The sequence below is a fragment of the Camellia sinensis genome, chromosome 7 (genome assembly GCF_055761805.1).
Source record: "Camellia sinensis isolate YWXY chromosome 7, ASM5576180v1, whole genome shotgun sequence".
NCBI classification, from domain to species: Eukaryota; Viridiplantae; Streptophyta; class Magnoliopsida; order Ericales; family Theaceae; genus Camellia; species Camellia sinensis.
In genome coordinates, this window is record NC_138967.1 from 15517732 (window position 1) to 15534648 (window position 16917).

The 16917-nt window shown below is 37.9% G+C and overlaps 2 protein-coding genes across 3 annotated transcripts; one reads left to right on the forward strand and one right to left on the reverse strand.

The window, feature by feature from the left end:
* Nucleotides 1-3717: 3717 nt before the first annotated feature.
* LOC145795624 (uncharacterized) lies at nucleotides 3718-4209 on the reverse strand. The gene has a single exon (XM_082880463.1). The coding sequence runs from the start codon at nucleotides 4207-4209 to the stop codon at nucleotides 3718-3720; it is 492 nt and encodes a 163-aa protein (XP_082736589.1).
* A 5160-nt stretch (nucleotides 4210-9369) lies between these two features.
* Nucleotides 9370-16686, forward strand: LOC114316885 (mitogen-activated protein kinase kinase kinase NPK1). Of its 2 annotated transcripts, none has more exons than XM_028263574.2 (18): nucleotides 9370-9941; nucleotides 10854-10895; nucleotides 11129-11194; nucleotides 11307-11417; nucleotides 11701-11781; nucleotides 11971-12048; nucleotides 12172-12254; nucleotides 13537-13618; nucleotides 13750-13850; nucleotides 14034-14073; nucleotides 14273-14332; nucleotides 14425-14474; nucleotides 14586-14787; nucleotides 14873-15103; nucleotides 15217-15554; nucleotides 15766-15833; nucleotides 15956-16058; nucleotides 16154-16686. In XM_028263574.2, exons 1-17 carry the CDS (start codon nucleotides 9621-9623, stop codon nucleotides 16054-16056), a joined length of 2055 nt encoding a protein of 684 aa, XP_028119375.2. In that variant the 5' UTR covers nucleotides 9370-9620; the 3' UTR covers nucleotides 16057-16058; nucleotides 16154-16686. The 2 variants fall into 2 exon arrangements, with proteins under 2 accessions (XP_028119375.2, XP_028119373.2); XM_028263572.2 differs by having other exon boundaries at nucleotides 9384-9941; nucleotides 14568-14787.
* Nucleotides 16687-16917: the final 231 nt, after the last annotated feature.

Consider the following 16917-nt stretch of genomic DNA (forward strand, 5'->3'; position numbering starts at 1 on the left):
CCACACTTGGGCCTGACAAATAGTTAACCATTATTGTCCTTGTCTCCCCTAATTTCATTGCACTAGCCAGGTTAGCTAAGGCATCGGCATAGTTGTTGTCATCTTGGCTAACTTGCTGTAGTCGGCAATCCTGAAATAAGACTAACAGTCTGACAACCTCTTTTATATAGGCCATTATTCTTTCATCTTGGGCTGCGTATTCGCCTGGTGCCTGGTTGACAATAAGCTGGGAGTCACAGAAGACCACCATTTCGTCGGCTTCCATTGCTACTGCCAACTTCAATCCAGTGATCAGTGCTTCATATTCTGCTTCGTTGTTTGAGGCCTTAAACCCCAAATGAATAGATTGTTCCAGCATCAGCCCATCTGGCGATACTAACACTACTCTTGCCCCTGCTCCCTATCAATTTGAACTCCTATTAACAAATAGGTGGAAAGAGTCACCGATGTAAATATCGCAGGGCCTGAGTTTCTCTTCTTTCTTCTGTTTTGCCGTGGGGTTTTTCATCCCCAGCTGGGTTTCTTCTTGTTCACCTGGACATCAGTGTGAACTCGGCCACGAAGTCGGCCAGAACCTGGCCTTTGATTGCTGTTCTGGGTCTGAACTCTAAATCGTATTGGCCCAATACCACTGCCTATCTGGCCACCTTACCTGTCAGATCTCCTTGCTGTAGTAGGGACTTTAAGGGGTGTTCAGTCAATACCATAATCTTGTGGGCTTGGAAATAGTGGTTCAACTTCTTGGAGGCCATTATCAAGGCCAGTGTTAATTTCTTCAGGGGTAAATACTCGGTCTCTACGCCTGCTAGGGTTTTACTCACATAGCAAATTGCCCTTTGTTCTCTCATCTCTTCTCTGATTACCACTGCACTCACTGCATGCTCTAAAACCGCCAAGTATAAGAACAACTCCTCTCCAGGTACTAGATTTGAGAGAACTAGAGCTGTGGTCAGGCATGTTTTTAAGTCGGCCAAGGCGACTTCGCACTCCTCTGTCCACAAAAAATCTATGACCTTCTTCACTAAACTAAAAAATAGTTTGCATTTGTCAGAACTTCTGCTTATGAACCTATTCAGGATTGCGGCCCTTCCAGTCAATATCTGCACTGATTTTGCCAATGTTAGGCTCTTCAAGTGCAAGAAGGCCTTGATTTGATATGGGCTTACCTCAATGCCCCTTCTCATAATCAAGTATCCCAAGAACTTTCTAGACCCAACCCCAAATGCGCATTTTGAAGCATTGAGTCGGAGCTGATATGTTTTTAGGATGTCAAAGATTGCCTTTAAGTCGGCCAGATGATCCTTAAGTTCCTTGGTCTTCACGACCATGTCGTCGATGTATACCTCCACCATTTTACCGATTTGATGTCAGAACATCTTGGTCACCAACCTCTGGTACGTTGTTCCTGCATTTTTTAATCCGAAAGGCATCACTTTGTAGCAATACAACCCTTTTGGGGTGATAAATGCAGTCTTCTATCAGGGGGGTACATTGCTATCCGATGGTACCCCCTGTATACGTCCAAGAAGTTCATCCTTTCATACCCTAAAGTGGTATCCACTAGTTAATCGATTTTGGTGAGTGAAAAACTGTCTTTGGGACAAGCCTTATTTAGGCTAGTGAAGTCCACGCAGACCCTCCACTTCCCATTCTTCTTCTTCACAACAACTGTGTTTGACAACCAAGTTGGGTAGTTTACCTCTCAAATGGCTCTGACCTCCAGTAGTTTTCCCACATCCTCTTCTACTACTTCAACATGCATCAATGTTGGCCTCCTTGGTCGTTGGATGACAGGTTTACCAGACCTATCCACATTCAATCTATGGCAAGTGACCTCGGGGTCAATGCTAGGCATCTCATATAGCGTCTAGGAAAACACCTCAATGTTTGTTCATAAAAAGGCTTTTAACTCCCTTTCTTCCTCCTCGGCCAATCCTTAGCCGAGAAGAAAGAAACGCTCTTCATCCCCTTGTTGTACTAGAATCTTCTTCAAGGCTTCCTCACTTTTCTCGACTGGTTCTTTGCCGACGTCATTCGGGACCTCCATGTCCTCGTCCTCAATCTCGGTTGTGTCTGCTTTTCGTACGTTGCAGGTAGATTTCATTGCTGGCATGGAGCAATTCTTCGCCTGTACTTGATCTCCTCAAATCTCCTCAATTCCCTATTCTGTTTGGAACCGCAATAGTTGGTGCAATGTGGAGGCAACAACCCTCATTGCGTACAACCACGGCCTTCCCAAGATAATGTTGTAAGGTGAGGGGGTCTCAATGATCGTAAACTCTGTTCTCACTTTCCTAGTGCTTGTCTATACCTCCAAATTTATTGCCCCCAAGGGCCATATTGGCGTTCCATTGAACCCGACCATTGGACTGTTCCAGATCATCTTGGTGAAAGCCGAGCTCCTTGTAACATCTGACATACATGATGTCACAAGAGCTGCCTTGATCAATTAGAATGTGCCTTACCTGGCACTTTCCAATTAGGAATGAAAACGGGGCGGGGCAGGGCGGGGCTGGGGATCACACTCCTCGTCCCTGATCCCCGATGGTCGAATTTCCCCCGGTCCCGATCCCCGACGGGAAACCTATCACCATCCCCGCCCCCTAACAGGGATTGGGTTTCCCCAACCCCGAACATTCCCCGGCAAAAAAAAAAAAAAAGTTTCAGAAAATACAACAATTCATCATCGTCAACAACAACATCATCATCATCAATAACAACATCATCAGCATCAATAACAACAAATGTGTAAATCAGATTAAATTGAAAACAAATATGAAATTGTTTGGGGTCTGTATAATAATGAAAACAGATCTGAAATTTGTGTATAATGAGACAGATCTGAAACAGATCTGAAATTTGTGAAATAGATCTGAGACAGATTTGAAACAGATCTGAAGAAAAAAAAGATCTGATCGGTGAGCTGGACGATGACGTCGAGAAGAAAGGGAGTGGATGAGAGACGCGGTAATGGTAATAGTACGAGCTGGGCGGCGGTGGTGGATCTGAGGAAGAGAGAGAAGTCAATGAGTGAGGTAGAGAGAGATGAGAGACACGGCTGTAGAGAGAAATAAAAGTGAGACCTAGTTTGGTTTATATATATGTGTATATAAGGGTAAAATAGTAGTTTAACATCGGGGATAAACCGGGCTAGGGAACGAGGACGAGGCCGAGTCGGGTACGGGGCTGGGACACTTATCCTCGTCCCCGGCCCGAATCTGTTCAAGGATTGATTTTTAAATACCATTCTCGTCCCGTCAGGGATATTTTTCGGGAAAAACCAGCTTAATTCGAGGTCGGGGGGTCGGGTCCCCATCGGGCTGGTTTCAAATTGCCATCCCTATCTCCAATCTTTAGGAATATCACCAGAGCATCGATGTGTGGATGTTACACCATGTCTAGGTCGGCTTCAGTAAAGGACACCATTGGTTCCTGGCACTCATCTGCCTTAGACTTTTTTTGCCGGACCTAATACACATGCTATAAGTGTTTCACCCTCTGAGTCTCCCAACGTATCTTGTTCTCATTGACCTTTGAGTGAATTACATTGATCACTCGAGGTCTGTTTGCTGGCAGTTGTGGTGCTGGTGGAGGTGGTGTTGCTGATGCCTAGGGTAGCCTTGTTTGTTCTTCATTTGTTCTAGCCTCGTCTACCAGGTCCCTTAAGTGACCTTGTCTCACAAGGTCTTCTAAATGTGTTTTTAGGGCTCTACACTCCTAAGTCAGGTGCCCATCCTTATTGTAGTAGGCACAAAGCTTCCTCAGGCTTCTTTTCATAAATTCACCAGGGATCTTCTCTGGTGTTCTATAGTAAGGCTGATTCTTGATTCTTTTCAGGACTTTGTAAACCGAGATCCGGAATACTGTGGTGACTACCTGTGCAGCCCTTAGTCCTATTTCTTTTCTATTAAATTTTGTATTACCCCGGCCTCGCTTCGGTGATCCGTTCATCTTCTCTTGTTTTGACGCCTTTGTCACTAGCGCGTTTTCCTTCGCTCTCGCGTATTTCTCAATACTGGCCATAAGTTCCTTCATACTTTTTGGCAATGTCTTTACCACTGACTTTCGAAGCAGATAGTCATCGTTCAGGCTGTTCTTAAAAGACACGACTGTCACCTCTTGGTTGCACCCTGGTATTTTTTTAAACACGTCATAATACCTTTTAGCATATGTCCTGAGGCTTTCATCCTCGCCAATTCTCCAAGCCATCAGGAAGTCTACCCTCAACGGCTGTAGCTTGTTTGTAACAAACCTGGCCACAAACATCTCGCTCAGGCCTTCCCAGCTTTTCACAGTTCCTTTCGACAACTTGTGGAACCAATCTGATGCGATTTCCCCAAAGGATGAGGGGAACACCTTGCAGAGCAACGACTCGTTCTCGGTGTATAGTGCCATTGAGTTCAAGTATAAGCTGACATGAAAGTTGAGATCAGACTTACCGTCGTATATCTGGAATCTTGGCATGTGGAACTTTTTTGGGGCCTCAAACTTGTCCAATTCCACCAAGAACGGTGTTCTCGACTTAACCGAAGATGTCACCTCAGCATCCTGTCGCTTCCTCTAGAGGTAATCCCTCAAATCCTCCTTGGTCCATCCAGGAGCTCGGCTGTCAACGGATTTCAGCCTTTTTGGTGCGCTACTTCTGGTGTCATTGTGACCTCTCTCCATTCGTCGTGTCAAAGCAAAGCTCCTTTCCTTGAACATGCCGATGTTCTTTGGCGTAGGTTTGTTTGGCACGATGTGTCTTCTGAGACTCTTCTCTCATCGATTCTCCTTGCCCGACCTCCCGTGCAGGCCGGTGAGAATGCTCCATCTCCCTGTCATGCTAGGGGACTGCAGGGATTGCTTTATGCCCCCGTTTCTGGCATTGTTCTTGGCCGCTGGAATCGGCATGTCCTCCAATGGGAATAGTGGCTACATGACGTTGTTCTGCATCATGAAATTGACGACCGATTGCAGGTCTACCAATTTGTTTGCCATTTCCTTCATCTCGCCATCTCTCCGCAGGCATCTAACTTTCTATAAATAGAGGTCGCTTTTGTTGTAATACCCGCCCTGACATGCTTTCTTCGGTACGTCTCCCTCTTGGTCGACGTCTTTTTCTCCGGGATTCTTATCCCAAGGTTCTTCGTTACAGTTGTCCTCCTCTACGTTAGGTTTGGCATTTTTACCACTCCCGCTAGGGATGTCACTCCCAATTCTTTCTTTCTGCCCGTCGTTGGCCATCTATTCTTTTTACGTTTCCCACAGACGGCGCCAAATTGTGTGTGCTGATTTTTGACCACACTGCCAAACAGGTACTCAGCTGGAGAGCACCAACAAAATAGATTTCTCCCGAACAACTTGTCATAGAAAGATAAGACTCCGGGGGTGGTTTGTCCACTCGAGGGTACTCCGACGATCAAGTCAGTACTCAGTTATCTCCCAAAGATAGTAAACAGTGCTTCACTCACAAGCCAGAGTACAAAAAGCGTACCTTAGACCCACAAGGGTGCCTTAGTTTTATAACCAGCACTAACCTAATCTCTATAGAAGCCTAGCTTCAATGGACTCTGGCTCAATGCTCATCTTGGACTCCCAGCTAGATAGAGATAAACTCCCTAAGAGCCTTATCCTTATCCAGACTAAGGTCCTCCCTCATTCTAGGACTCTTGTCCCTTATCCATTCATCTCGGATTCTGGTATCTCCGCAGATAACCTCGGCCTAGCCAAGATCACCTCGGCGCCATGACCAAGACACGTGGCACCTCGGCTGGCATTTCGGTGTCACCTCGGCCGGCACTTCGGTGTCACCTCGGCCACGTGTTGTCATTCACAAAAATATGCCCCCACAAAAGGGTTTCATCAAAGTAATCAAAAATGGTTTTTAACACTATGTTTGTGGTTTTGTTCTAAAAAATCATTTTGTTACAGTTTTTCCAAATGGTCCAAAGAGATGTAATAAACACAACAAACCAAGCCAATCGATGATTCAAGGATGATTTTTTCTTTGAATTACTCTTGATCCAATCTCTCAAAGGCTCATCGAAAGAACAAGAGTACCACATCATAGGCCATCAGGTGAGCCTTTCCAACAAGGGATAGAAGTAGCAAAACCCGAAGGATCAAGATTGTTGATTTGAATTCATCATTACCTGAGTCCGAATTTAACTTTAATTGATTTAAAATAATGAAGTTATAATAATTTTGGATGAGTTAATACACTTTTTAATATAGTCTCACTCCATCATTACCAAGTGTTGCTTATTAATTTAAACAAACTAGCATAGGAATAACCCCAGTAGCTAAAAAGAAAGACATGGATGATATCTAATGGGAAGCATCTACCTAAAAATTATATGTATCTTTAGCAAATGAAATTTACTAGTTGTGCTGTAATCAAACAATAATGTCATTTCGGTTATAAAAAAACAAAAAAATAAATCATTTTTTTTAGAACTTTCAACAAACACCTACAAGGCATGAATACAAAATTCACACAAATAAACCAGAACTTACTAACAACCAAACAGAAACTAGCAAAGAAAAATATATGAAATCTGGATTGTATATAACAGCAATAATATAGACGTATATATGAAATATATATGAAAACTGAAATATATATGAAATATATAGACGTTTATATATGAAATCTAAATATATACGTATATATGATATATATGATTTTTCATATATACCTATATACATAACAACAAGAAAAATTTGAAATGACCTCGTCATGGCCGCAATCTCACCTTGCCGTCGAGTCGTGTCATGTCCCTCCGCCATCCTCTATCCTTCGTTGTCGCGTCCCTCTACCATCTCTCTCAATTCGTGTTCTCTCCATCGTGTTCCTCTGTCGTCGTCGTCTCTCCGTCTCTCTCTCGTCTCTGTTATGTTAGGGCTAAACAGATAGATGAGATGGTAGAGAAAGATGAAAAAAATGGGAAAAACTCTAATTTTGAAAAAAAAAATAATAATAAATTAAAAACGACGTCGTTTGGGGAGGGCCGCAAGGATTGTCGCAAGAAATGGCAACCGAGGATCTAGACTCTTTTTTACATGCATATACTTATTTTTGTCACATCAGTTAATATCTATCAACATCTTATTTCTATTTTTTTATTCACTTTTTTTTATTTTTTTATATAAATTTTTTATAAAAAATCAAAAAAAATACTTATTTGAAATATTCTAAATCACTCCTAAAAATTAACTTTCGACTTTTAAGTTTTAACTTTTAACCCATATATCCCAGATGGCCCGATGTGAACGGTTATCTCTCCACACTTTTTGGCCGTAATGAAGAACAAAAGTCAAACATCCTAAGGCGGAGATGTTGTGTAGCTCTAAAAAGATTTGGACCACTGCAACCATCTTAAAAGGTAGTTCATCTATCTTTTTTTTTTTTGGCATAATTTTTATTTTTTTTAAAGTTATAACGTAATTACATTAAAATAAAAGTAAATATTACAAAAGAAAAATAAAAATAGCAAGGCTCTAAATGATTAAATAAGAAATCCTACACAAATTACAAATAGCAAACAATAAAAATTAGCTACAGTTCTGAAAAAATCATTAGTCTTCTTACATGTGGTTTGAAAAAACAATATCTCGTTTGACAAGAGGCTATTTTAGTCAATTAGTCAAAAAGTTACTAAATTAGTCAAAAAGTCAACAATTCATATCAAAAAGTCAAAGATTCTCTTTTCTCTCTACTTTTTGCACATCTTTTCGTAATTAGCCAAAAAGTCATCCCAAACATACAAGTTTTTTTTACCTACTTTTTTAGCCAAATAGCCAAAAAGTTACTAAATTATACTGTTCCCAAACGAGTTGAATCTACCGACGCCGTCACTACTGTCACTATCTAACTCTAATACCAATGACGCTGCTTTTTTGAACTTCGGTCACAGTTGGAAGTTTGATAAGAAAAACACCTGCAACAATAAAAGAGAATAAGTAAAAGAATTATTTTGTGAGTGTTGAAATCTAAAAATTTATGTAGAAAATAATGGGAAAAGTTATCGAATTCCTCTCCATAAACATTATAAAAAAAGAAAAAAATTCGAATCTACACTATAAAAGTGATTTTGGAACTTGTTAAATAGACGTTAGGAGGAAAGTGGCAATAGGGCATCAAAAATCGGCAAGAGAAAGAGGCTCTATCTAGCACCCCTGTCTTGTCATAACTCTAATGTTATTAAACACCATACTTATCATATTGATGCTTGGAGTTTAATTTATGAATTGTAGATTGAAATTTGCAACTAGCGAACTCCCATTCTTTCTTAGCTCCTACATTAATACACCTGGCCATAGTAACATAATTATTGATAATTCTTATAGGGGCTGGCTTCCATCTAATCCATAATCAGATTAGAGGGTACTGTTAGGTCCACGGGTACTGTTTTGATAATATGAACCGTTCAATGTGTATAACTCGTCGAGTACTATACATATAGAAAACATTATATTGATTGGATATTGATAACTATGTAATCAAATTAGTTTTGTATAAAAAAAAAGAGGACGGCGAAAAAATAAACAGTTGATAGAAATCTGATCTAATAAGATAGTTATCGATATCCAATCAACGTAATTTTTTACAAGCATATAATACTCGACGAGTTTTACACATTGAATGACTTTCATGGTGGGCCTCTAAGGGTCCAACAGTATCCTCCAATCCGATCATGGGCTGAAGAGAAGCCCAATCCATTCATATAAGCCTATCCAATTATATAATAAGTTATTTAAAGTTAGTTTAAAAACTTAATCAGTATGTTTGGTTTGAGTTTTTTGGATTAAATTTTTTGAAAATTGAGTTTTTTGATTTTTGTATTTTTTTATTTTTAGTGAATATTTTTAAAATTTTAAATTTTTTTTTTTACTTTTTAGATGCACCTTACTTAGATGTATCTAAAAAGTAAAAAATTTGTGAAAAAATATTTCAAAAAATTAATAAATACATAAAAATACAAAAAATGTACTAAATTCTTGTATTTTTTTTTTGTATTTTTGGTATTTAGTGAATTTTTAAAAGATTTTTTTTACAATTTTTTTTTATTTTTTAGGTGTATTTATATTAGGTATATCTAAAAAGTAAAAAAATTACTTAAAATATTAAAAAAAATCAATAAAAATAAAAAAATAGTAAAATTAAGAAAGTAAAATTTTTTAAAAAGTATTTTTGAAAAAATAGAACCAAACAATTTAAGAATGTATTTAAGTTTTATTTGTTGACCTAACGAATTAATTTCAAACATAATTTTAAGTTGATTACGCTTTATAGCCTTAAAAAAAATAAAAATAAATAAATAAGCTGAAGGGGCATAGGTGATAAGAATTTTTATAATATATGCACACATTTGAAAATAATAAAACGTCTATTTCAATTCAAATGCAATGGCCACAATTCTGAATACATACAAGTTCTAACGTCTATTTACTATTTATTTTTTTTGAAAAAAAAAAACCCTATAGCCTTTTCCCTCCTTCAAATCTCTCTCTCTCTCTTCTTCACTGTCACTCCATCATACGAAATGCAAATCATCGAACCCTAGATTTTCGCTCTCAGAGACCCAAATCAGTCAATCACATTCGAAGCCACAACAACGCATCGATCACCATCGCCGATGCAAGACTTCATCGGCTCAGTTCGTCGATCTCTGGTGTTCAAGCCCACCGGCGCTGACGATGGTGGTGGTGGTGGTGGTGGTTTAGGAGGGCTCGTTGAGAAGATTGGTTCGAGTATTCGAAAATCGAGAATTGGTCTCTTCTCGAAGCCGCCACTCCCAGCTCTGCCACCGATTGCCAAAGCCGATGGGACTAGAATTAAGAAAGACGATGCGCAGCCGATCCGGTGGAGGAAAGGTGAGTTGATCGGTTGCGGAGCATTTGGAAGGGTTTATATGGGTATGAATCTTGATTCCGGAGAGCTCATCGCTGTCAAGCAGGTTAATTTTTATGTTCTTGTGTTTGTTTTTTTGAAATTCTTTTGGTATTGATTTGTGTTATTTGTGTTTTTGAGGCCCTCTTCAGCCCTTACTCATATTTTTACTCAAATTTTAGTAAAAATTTGATTTGGTATAGAGTACTCTAATGGCCAAACTCAAATTTGAGTATAAATTTGATAAGTGGCACAATCATAATTTAGAAGCTATTATATCATCCCAACTTGTCTTTAGAAATTTGAGTGAAAAAAAGGGTGCCCCTTGATTTGGTAAAACTCATTTTGGTATGAGTAGTTTGAGTAAAGAAGTGGAGAGAGATTTTGAGCATTTTTACTCAAATTTTAATTTGATATGGATAAGACCATCTCCAATCCTTCACATTTTCTTTCATCAAATTTAAACTTGATGAAAAAAATCATCCTCAATCCTTTCAAAAAATGTTCATCAAATCAAGGATGAGTAATTATTTTCATCAAATCCTTCATCAAATTTGAATTTCATGAAAATTTTAGAAAATGAAGCATTGGAGATGATTTTTTTCCATCAAATTTGATGAAATGAGAAATTTGGGATAGAAGAGAGTTTTTAAAAAGATTTTGATGAAAATTTGATGAAAGGATTGGAGTAGTTTATATCAAATCAAGCTTTTAACTCAAATTTGGAATCAAATTAGATGAAAAAAATTGGTGAAGGGTTGGAGATGCTCTTATATAATCCCAAATTGTCTTCAGAAATTTGAGTAAAAAAAAGGGTATCCCTTGATTTGGTAAAACTCATTTTGGGTATGAGTTTGAGTAAAGGTGTGGCGAGATATTTTGAGCATTTTTACTCAAATTTAAATTTGATATGGCTAAAGGGTAAGGATTGGTGATGCCATGCTAGCTTTGGTTTTGATGTTGGTGTTTATTTGTGCAGGTTTCAATTGCGGCCAACAACGCTTCAAAAGAGAAAACACAGGTTAGGGTTCAGGCTTATTGGTGTGAAATTTGATTGCTTTATTTGGATTTGTAGCTTATAAATCAAACAGTATGTTATTGATTCCTACAATTTCTATGTGAAGCATTGCATTTGTTGTATGAAATAGATTTTTGTATTGCGAGGTTTGAATAATTTTCCCTAAACCCTAAAGTATATTATCAGAGTTTGTCTGGATTGCATTTTCGCTCTTTTCATTTATATTTGTTTAATAGGCCCACATTAGAGAGCTCGAGGAAGAAGTGAAGCTTCTTAAGAATCTCTCACATCCTAACATTGTTGTAAGTATTTGATTTGGGTTCTTACTGAAACGGTGGTTGTTGAGGATTATTGTCTTACTGTACCTTTTTGGGTTAGTTGTCTGACTTACTTGTCTCCTATTTTTTCTTCCAGAGATACTTGGGAACAGCTAGAGAGGAGGAATCATTGAATATTTTGTTAGAATTTGTTCCGGGTGGATCCATCTCATCACTTCTGGGAAAATTTGGTTCATTCCCAGAGTCTGTAAGTAACCGCCACTCATTCAAATTACCCAAATTTCTGCTTTGAGTTACGAAGTTTATTTGCTAAGCAGGTCATATGCACATGAATTAGCCTTTGGTTGGGAGGCAAAGACCTGCTTGTTGAACTTAATAAATATTGAAATTCCTTTTGGAAGTTGTTTTCAAAGTAGACTTATGAGAATATACACAAAACAGATACTTAAATATCTTACTCTTAATTTTCAAACTATGCAATTTGGGTGTTTGGAGTTTGAAAGTTCTCCCTGGATGTGTCTGCTGAGCAGGTTATAAGAATGTACACGAAACAATTGTTGTTGGGATTGGAATACCTTCACAAGAATGGTATCATGCACAGAGACATCAAGGTACCTTCGCCTTCTTGTCAATGGTTTCTACCAAGAATATATTTTTTTCTGTGTCTTTATGTCCCTCTCTCTCTCTCTCTCTCTCTCTATACACACACACATAGATGATTATTTATATATAGTTGTGTATATATATATATATATGTGTGTGTGTACATATATGTTTGACAATGGGCATGCTTCTTTTAGGGAGCCAACATCCTTGTTGATAATAAGGGGTGTATAAAACTTGCGGACTTTGGTGCATCAAAGAAAGTTGTAGAACTGGTATGGAACACCGTTTCCTCTGTTTTTATTTTTAATTTTTTTTTTCTAGTGATTTCTTTTACTATCTTTCCAAGATCATATGCTGTGAAAAAATGAGTACCTGAGGTATGTATGTTTCAACAGGCTACTATAACTGGTGCCAAGTCAATGAAGGGTACTCCATATTGGATGGCTCCTGAAGTTATTCTTCAAACTGGGCATAGTTTGTGAGTACATTCACACAATTCTATGCTTACAGCTGATCAATTTTAACTTGTCTTGAAGTGATAGTTATAAATTTCTAATTTTTACAGACGACACATTTTATGAAAGTCATCTAAATGGTGGCATTGCGTCCACAACTCCAATAGGTTACAGAGGGGGTCTCCTATATGCTATCTTATGAAAATTAGGTCATTAATAACCATCAAGAACCAGTTACATAAGAATCAAACAAAACTTATATCCCTACCTCTTGAGGTTAAATATAGGACTCCTTTTTTGCCAGAGTTCACATGTTTTTCTTAGATTATAAACCCGGATCTAAGTTTTTGTAGAATATATTCATGGAAAGTACTGTGACACCAGGACCTGTATGAGGTTTCGAAAACCGTGACAATTTTTCTCTTTGTGAATGAGTTTTATGCTCTCCATTTTCTGGCAAGGACTGACTTGATGTGGGTATCTTCACAATAACACCTGACAGAAAGGATATTTTTATTTATTAATAATTTATGGGTTAGGGTTTTAAAAGATAGAAGAACGATTCTGGGTTCCTAGCTTGTAGGTCAGAAATCAAATCAAATCAAATCAGATTCTTGTTCCAGGACTCAAATAAGAATGTAGACAAAATTTTAATGCAATTTAAAAATCAACTGTCCTAAACTAAAGCAACTTGACCAATGTCTGCATCTCTGGTGCAATCTTTAAGCTTAACACTACTAACTCATTACAAAACATCCCTAACTACAATGCAGTGGACTCAAGTTTTGTCATATGGAAATAGCCAACACTACCTGAAACCTACAACATATATAATGCCCCAAAACATAATTTGACTCATGTTATGACCTACTGATCAAAATTACTACCCATGTCTAGTAAAACTTACAATTACCAAAGAACCACTAAAACTTAATAAAATCTAAAGAGTTTTGTTGAACAACATACTAACTAATAAAAACCACAATATTAAGACAAATTAACCCTAAATATGATTATTTACTGTGCTCAACGTGAAATTCCAGAATTGTCTACCTTCCTCTTTTGATGCCTTGCATGATCAAGGGCAATGGTTTTTATAACTCATCTGCTGCCGTGCCTTTTCTTACTGGCTTAACCCATGTCACCTTAGCAACACCCTCAATATGGACAAAGTTATTATTCTTCACTGATGTTATAAATGCGTGCACTCTTTTAACTTACTCACATGCATTTACATCACATTTATTGCAATCCTTATTTTGTGATTGTTTGTGAGCTCATTAGTTTTGATATCAAATATTCCAGTTCTGCTGATATATGGAGTGTTGGATGTACTGTTATCGAGATGGCTACAGGAAAGCCTCCTTGGAGCCAGCAATATCAGGAGGTAGTTAAAGCCACCTTCTTTTGTAACCTTCATACTGAAATATCAATTTGTATGATTGACTACAAAATTTTTGAACTCGGTAAGGTGTTTGTCCATTTGTTTGTGAACTAAGAAATTGGTGTTTCTTTCAGGTAGCTGCTCTCTTCCATATTGGGACTACTAAATCTCATCCCCCCATCCCCGAGCATCTCTCTCTTGAGGCAAAGGATTTTCTGTTAAAATGTTTGCTGAAGTATGTTCATAATGCCAGTTTTTTTTTTTGTCGTTTTCTGTCTAGTTTCTAATCAAGCCTTCACTCTTACCCGACTTAAAAAAAGTATCTGTAGATAGAATCTGTGGATATATAAATTTGAAATTAATATTTTATAAGTTTGTTTATTTTTGTAATCCTTCTATGACCAAAATGTGGTGGCAGGGAACCAAACTTACGGTCTGCTGCATCAGATCTGCTGCAGGTATTTTGACTTATCAATTTCTTATACATTAAGCCGTACCGCAACTCATATATATGCATGTGTACATAGTGGCTATCTTGTAGTGTAGCACTCCTTGGTTCTGAATGCACAATGTCAGATAATAGAAGTTTTGTCACTGATTTTTTTTTTATTTTTATGTAAATTCTTTGTATGTGTTTTTTTGGACTGTAATCTGCAGCATCCATTTGTAACCGGAGAGTACCAAGAAACCTACCCTGTGTTGCGCACTTCAGTTATGGTCAGTATTAACTGCACGAAGCCTTTCTAAATTTTCATTATGTAGCTTTGTCTTGACCTTTCTTTGCCAATCTTTTAATCTTTGATCATCAGGACAATTCTGGAAAATGGATGACAACACCTGAGATGGACCTTAGGAACTCGTAAGTGTTCTGATAAATGATTTTGGATGCTTTCAAATACATTATTGTCTGTTATTTGTAATTTTCACTCTCGAGGATGCATTGATGCTGTAGCATGGACCCTACTATCAGGACAACCTACACGCCATTGAAGGATGTTGGTAATAGTGTGAGGTGTTCGACTATATATCCTGATAAGTTTTCAGGAAGAGGGCCCCTTTGGGGATCAAGCAATTGTGATGATGATATGTGTCAGATTGATGATAATGATGATCTTGTGGTTGGAGCATCAATGAAGTTTAATTCGGTGTTACTTTCTCATGATTTAAATAAGGTAATATATTGTCTTTATACCCTCTGATATTTGCTGACATAGTAAACTCTAACAACCAATGGGTTTTTTGTTTCTGATAACCTAGAGTTTTAATCCTATGTCTGAGCCCAATGATGATTTGCCATACAAGTTTGATGAAAGTCCAGAGTTGGAGAAAAGTAGGACGAACTTATTTGCTGGTCAAACAATTAATAAAGCTGCTAATAGCCTTGAAGCATCTGGTAACAATGATTTCACGTTTCCAAGTGGTCCCTTAGTAGCTGAGGAGGACGATGAAGTTACTGAGACAAAAATTAGAGCATTCCTTGATGAAAAGGTATTATTGCTTTTACAGGTTTTTCCTTTCTAATTTGAAAAATAAAATAAAATGGACAAGTTCTGTTTCTTAAAGTATCTTATGCTTTTCACTTTCTCTGAAAACTGCTTTAGGCTTTAGATTTGAAGAAGCTGCAAACACCTCTTTATGAAGAGTTCTACAACTCATTGAATGCAGCTGGTTCGCCAAGTCCTGTTGGGATTGAAAACAAAGAGAACTTAGCAAGTAATTTGAACTTGCCTCCCAAAAGTAGGTCACCCAAACGGTTGCCTAGTAGAAGACTTTCTGCAGCTGTTGATGTTGCCTATACTGCTACCTCTGGGACTCATTCCCAGCGTGTATCAATCATTGGTGCTAAAAGTGATCAAACTCTACCAGATGTACATCCATCTAAACCTAGTGAATGGAAAGAGCTTCCTGTTGATGCTCCGCGGGAGCTGATTAGTCCAAGGTTTGTGAATTGATGTCTGATCATTGCTTTAGGCTGTGTTTGGTTCATGAATTTGGGTAGAGATTTGGAATCTATTTCCCTCACTTTTCCTTTCCTTTTTGAAATCCATACCTGCATCTGTGATCCAAAAACCCAGCCTTAGTGTATGTTTGCTTTGATGAAATGTTTTTCTTTCCGAAACTTGAAATGAAAAATTGTTTTTCGCTGGCAGTGCAAGCTTCTCTGAGAGACAGCGAAGATGGGAAGAGGAGCTTTATGAAGAACTTGAGAGGAAACGAGGCAAGTTCAACATTTCCTCCTAATAATAAATTATATATGCAATCTGTTGTGTTTATTGGATTCCAGGTCCTGGGCGATTAAATTATTCCCTGAAGCATGACAATTGAAATTGCATATTGCAGAGATGATGCGCCAGGCAGGTGTGGCGAAGACACCATCTCCAAAAGACCGAATTGTGAATCGACAGAAAGATTGGTCAAGATTTGCTTTCCCCGGCAAATGAATGTATACTTTTGTTGCCTCACATAAATCAAGGCTACTCAACTTTGAATAATTCTCACCCCTTTTGGGAACATGACTATTGAAACTCGACTTTGTAGGTGGAAAGGCAAAAAAGTCATTTGTGAAGAATTCGATCAGAGATTGATAAAGGCCGTGAGTGATTACAATTTGCATACCAGTTCTACAAATTAGTCCTATCCATATTGATGCGGTGACATGCATCGTATGTAGCTCTGCATTTGGTGAAAATGGTATTTCAATAATATATTAGTTGGCTACCTAGCCAAACTTGCATGAATTCATGGCAGTGTGACCACCTTACCTATCAGGTGCTTGTGGTTCAGCCATTAAAAATTTCATGCATATTGTGTATCTTTGTATGTGGCCATTTTTTTCCCTTTCCATGTAAGCTAAGTATTTATTTTTTAAAAATTATTATTATATTTGACATGTATGTTACTGTGCCGAGGAGTATGAGAAGATAGAAAAAAGAGAGTATTTTTGAGTTTGGGTTCAACGTGTGAAAATTTTCATCTGATAGAGTGAGGCAGGTTATAAATATATCTTCCTTTTGGTAAACATGGTGGTTAAAGTAGTTTTGAGCCTTATGGCATCTCTTTGGGGTTTACTATTTTTATTTTGCTCACATTATTGGGTTGCTGTTTCTACCTTGAAATTTAGGAAAATTTCACTTTGAAATGTTGCTCTAGTTCCTCTGGGTAGTGTATTAAATTCAATTCACATCTATCATTTGAATAGATGGGGCATGTAAATTCAGGAAGTGAAATGTTGTGGATATGAGGTTAATCTTCTTACTAGCAAATGTTGCTTGTTTAGTGTTATTAGATCAAATTGTAGTTGA

What these genes read in the sequence shown, in the direction of transcription:
- LOC114316885 (XM_028263572.2), top strand. Translation starts at nt 9,621, where the DNA reads ATGCAAGACTTCATCGGCTCAGTTCGTCGATCTCTGGTGTTCAAGCCC. An exon ending in TTGGTTCATTCCCAGAGTCT is followed by an intron (nt 11,418 to 11,700) that starts GTAAGTAACCGC and finishes TCTGCTGAGCAG; the next exon opens with GTTATAAGAATGTACACGAA. An exon ending in GGAGCCAGCAATATCAGGAG is followed by an intron (nt 13,619 to 13,749) that starts GTAGTTAAAGCC and finishes TGTTTCTTTCAG; the next exon opens with GTAGCTGCTCTCTTCCATAT.
- LOC145795624 (XM_082880463.1), bottom strand. Translation starts at nt 4,209, where the DNA reads ATGGCTTGGAGAATTGGCGAGGATGAAAGCCTCAGGACATATGCTAAA.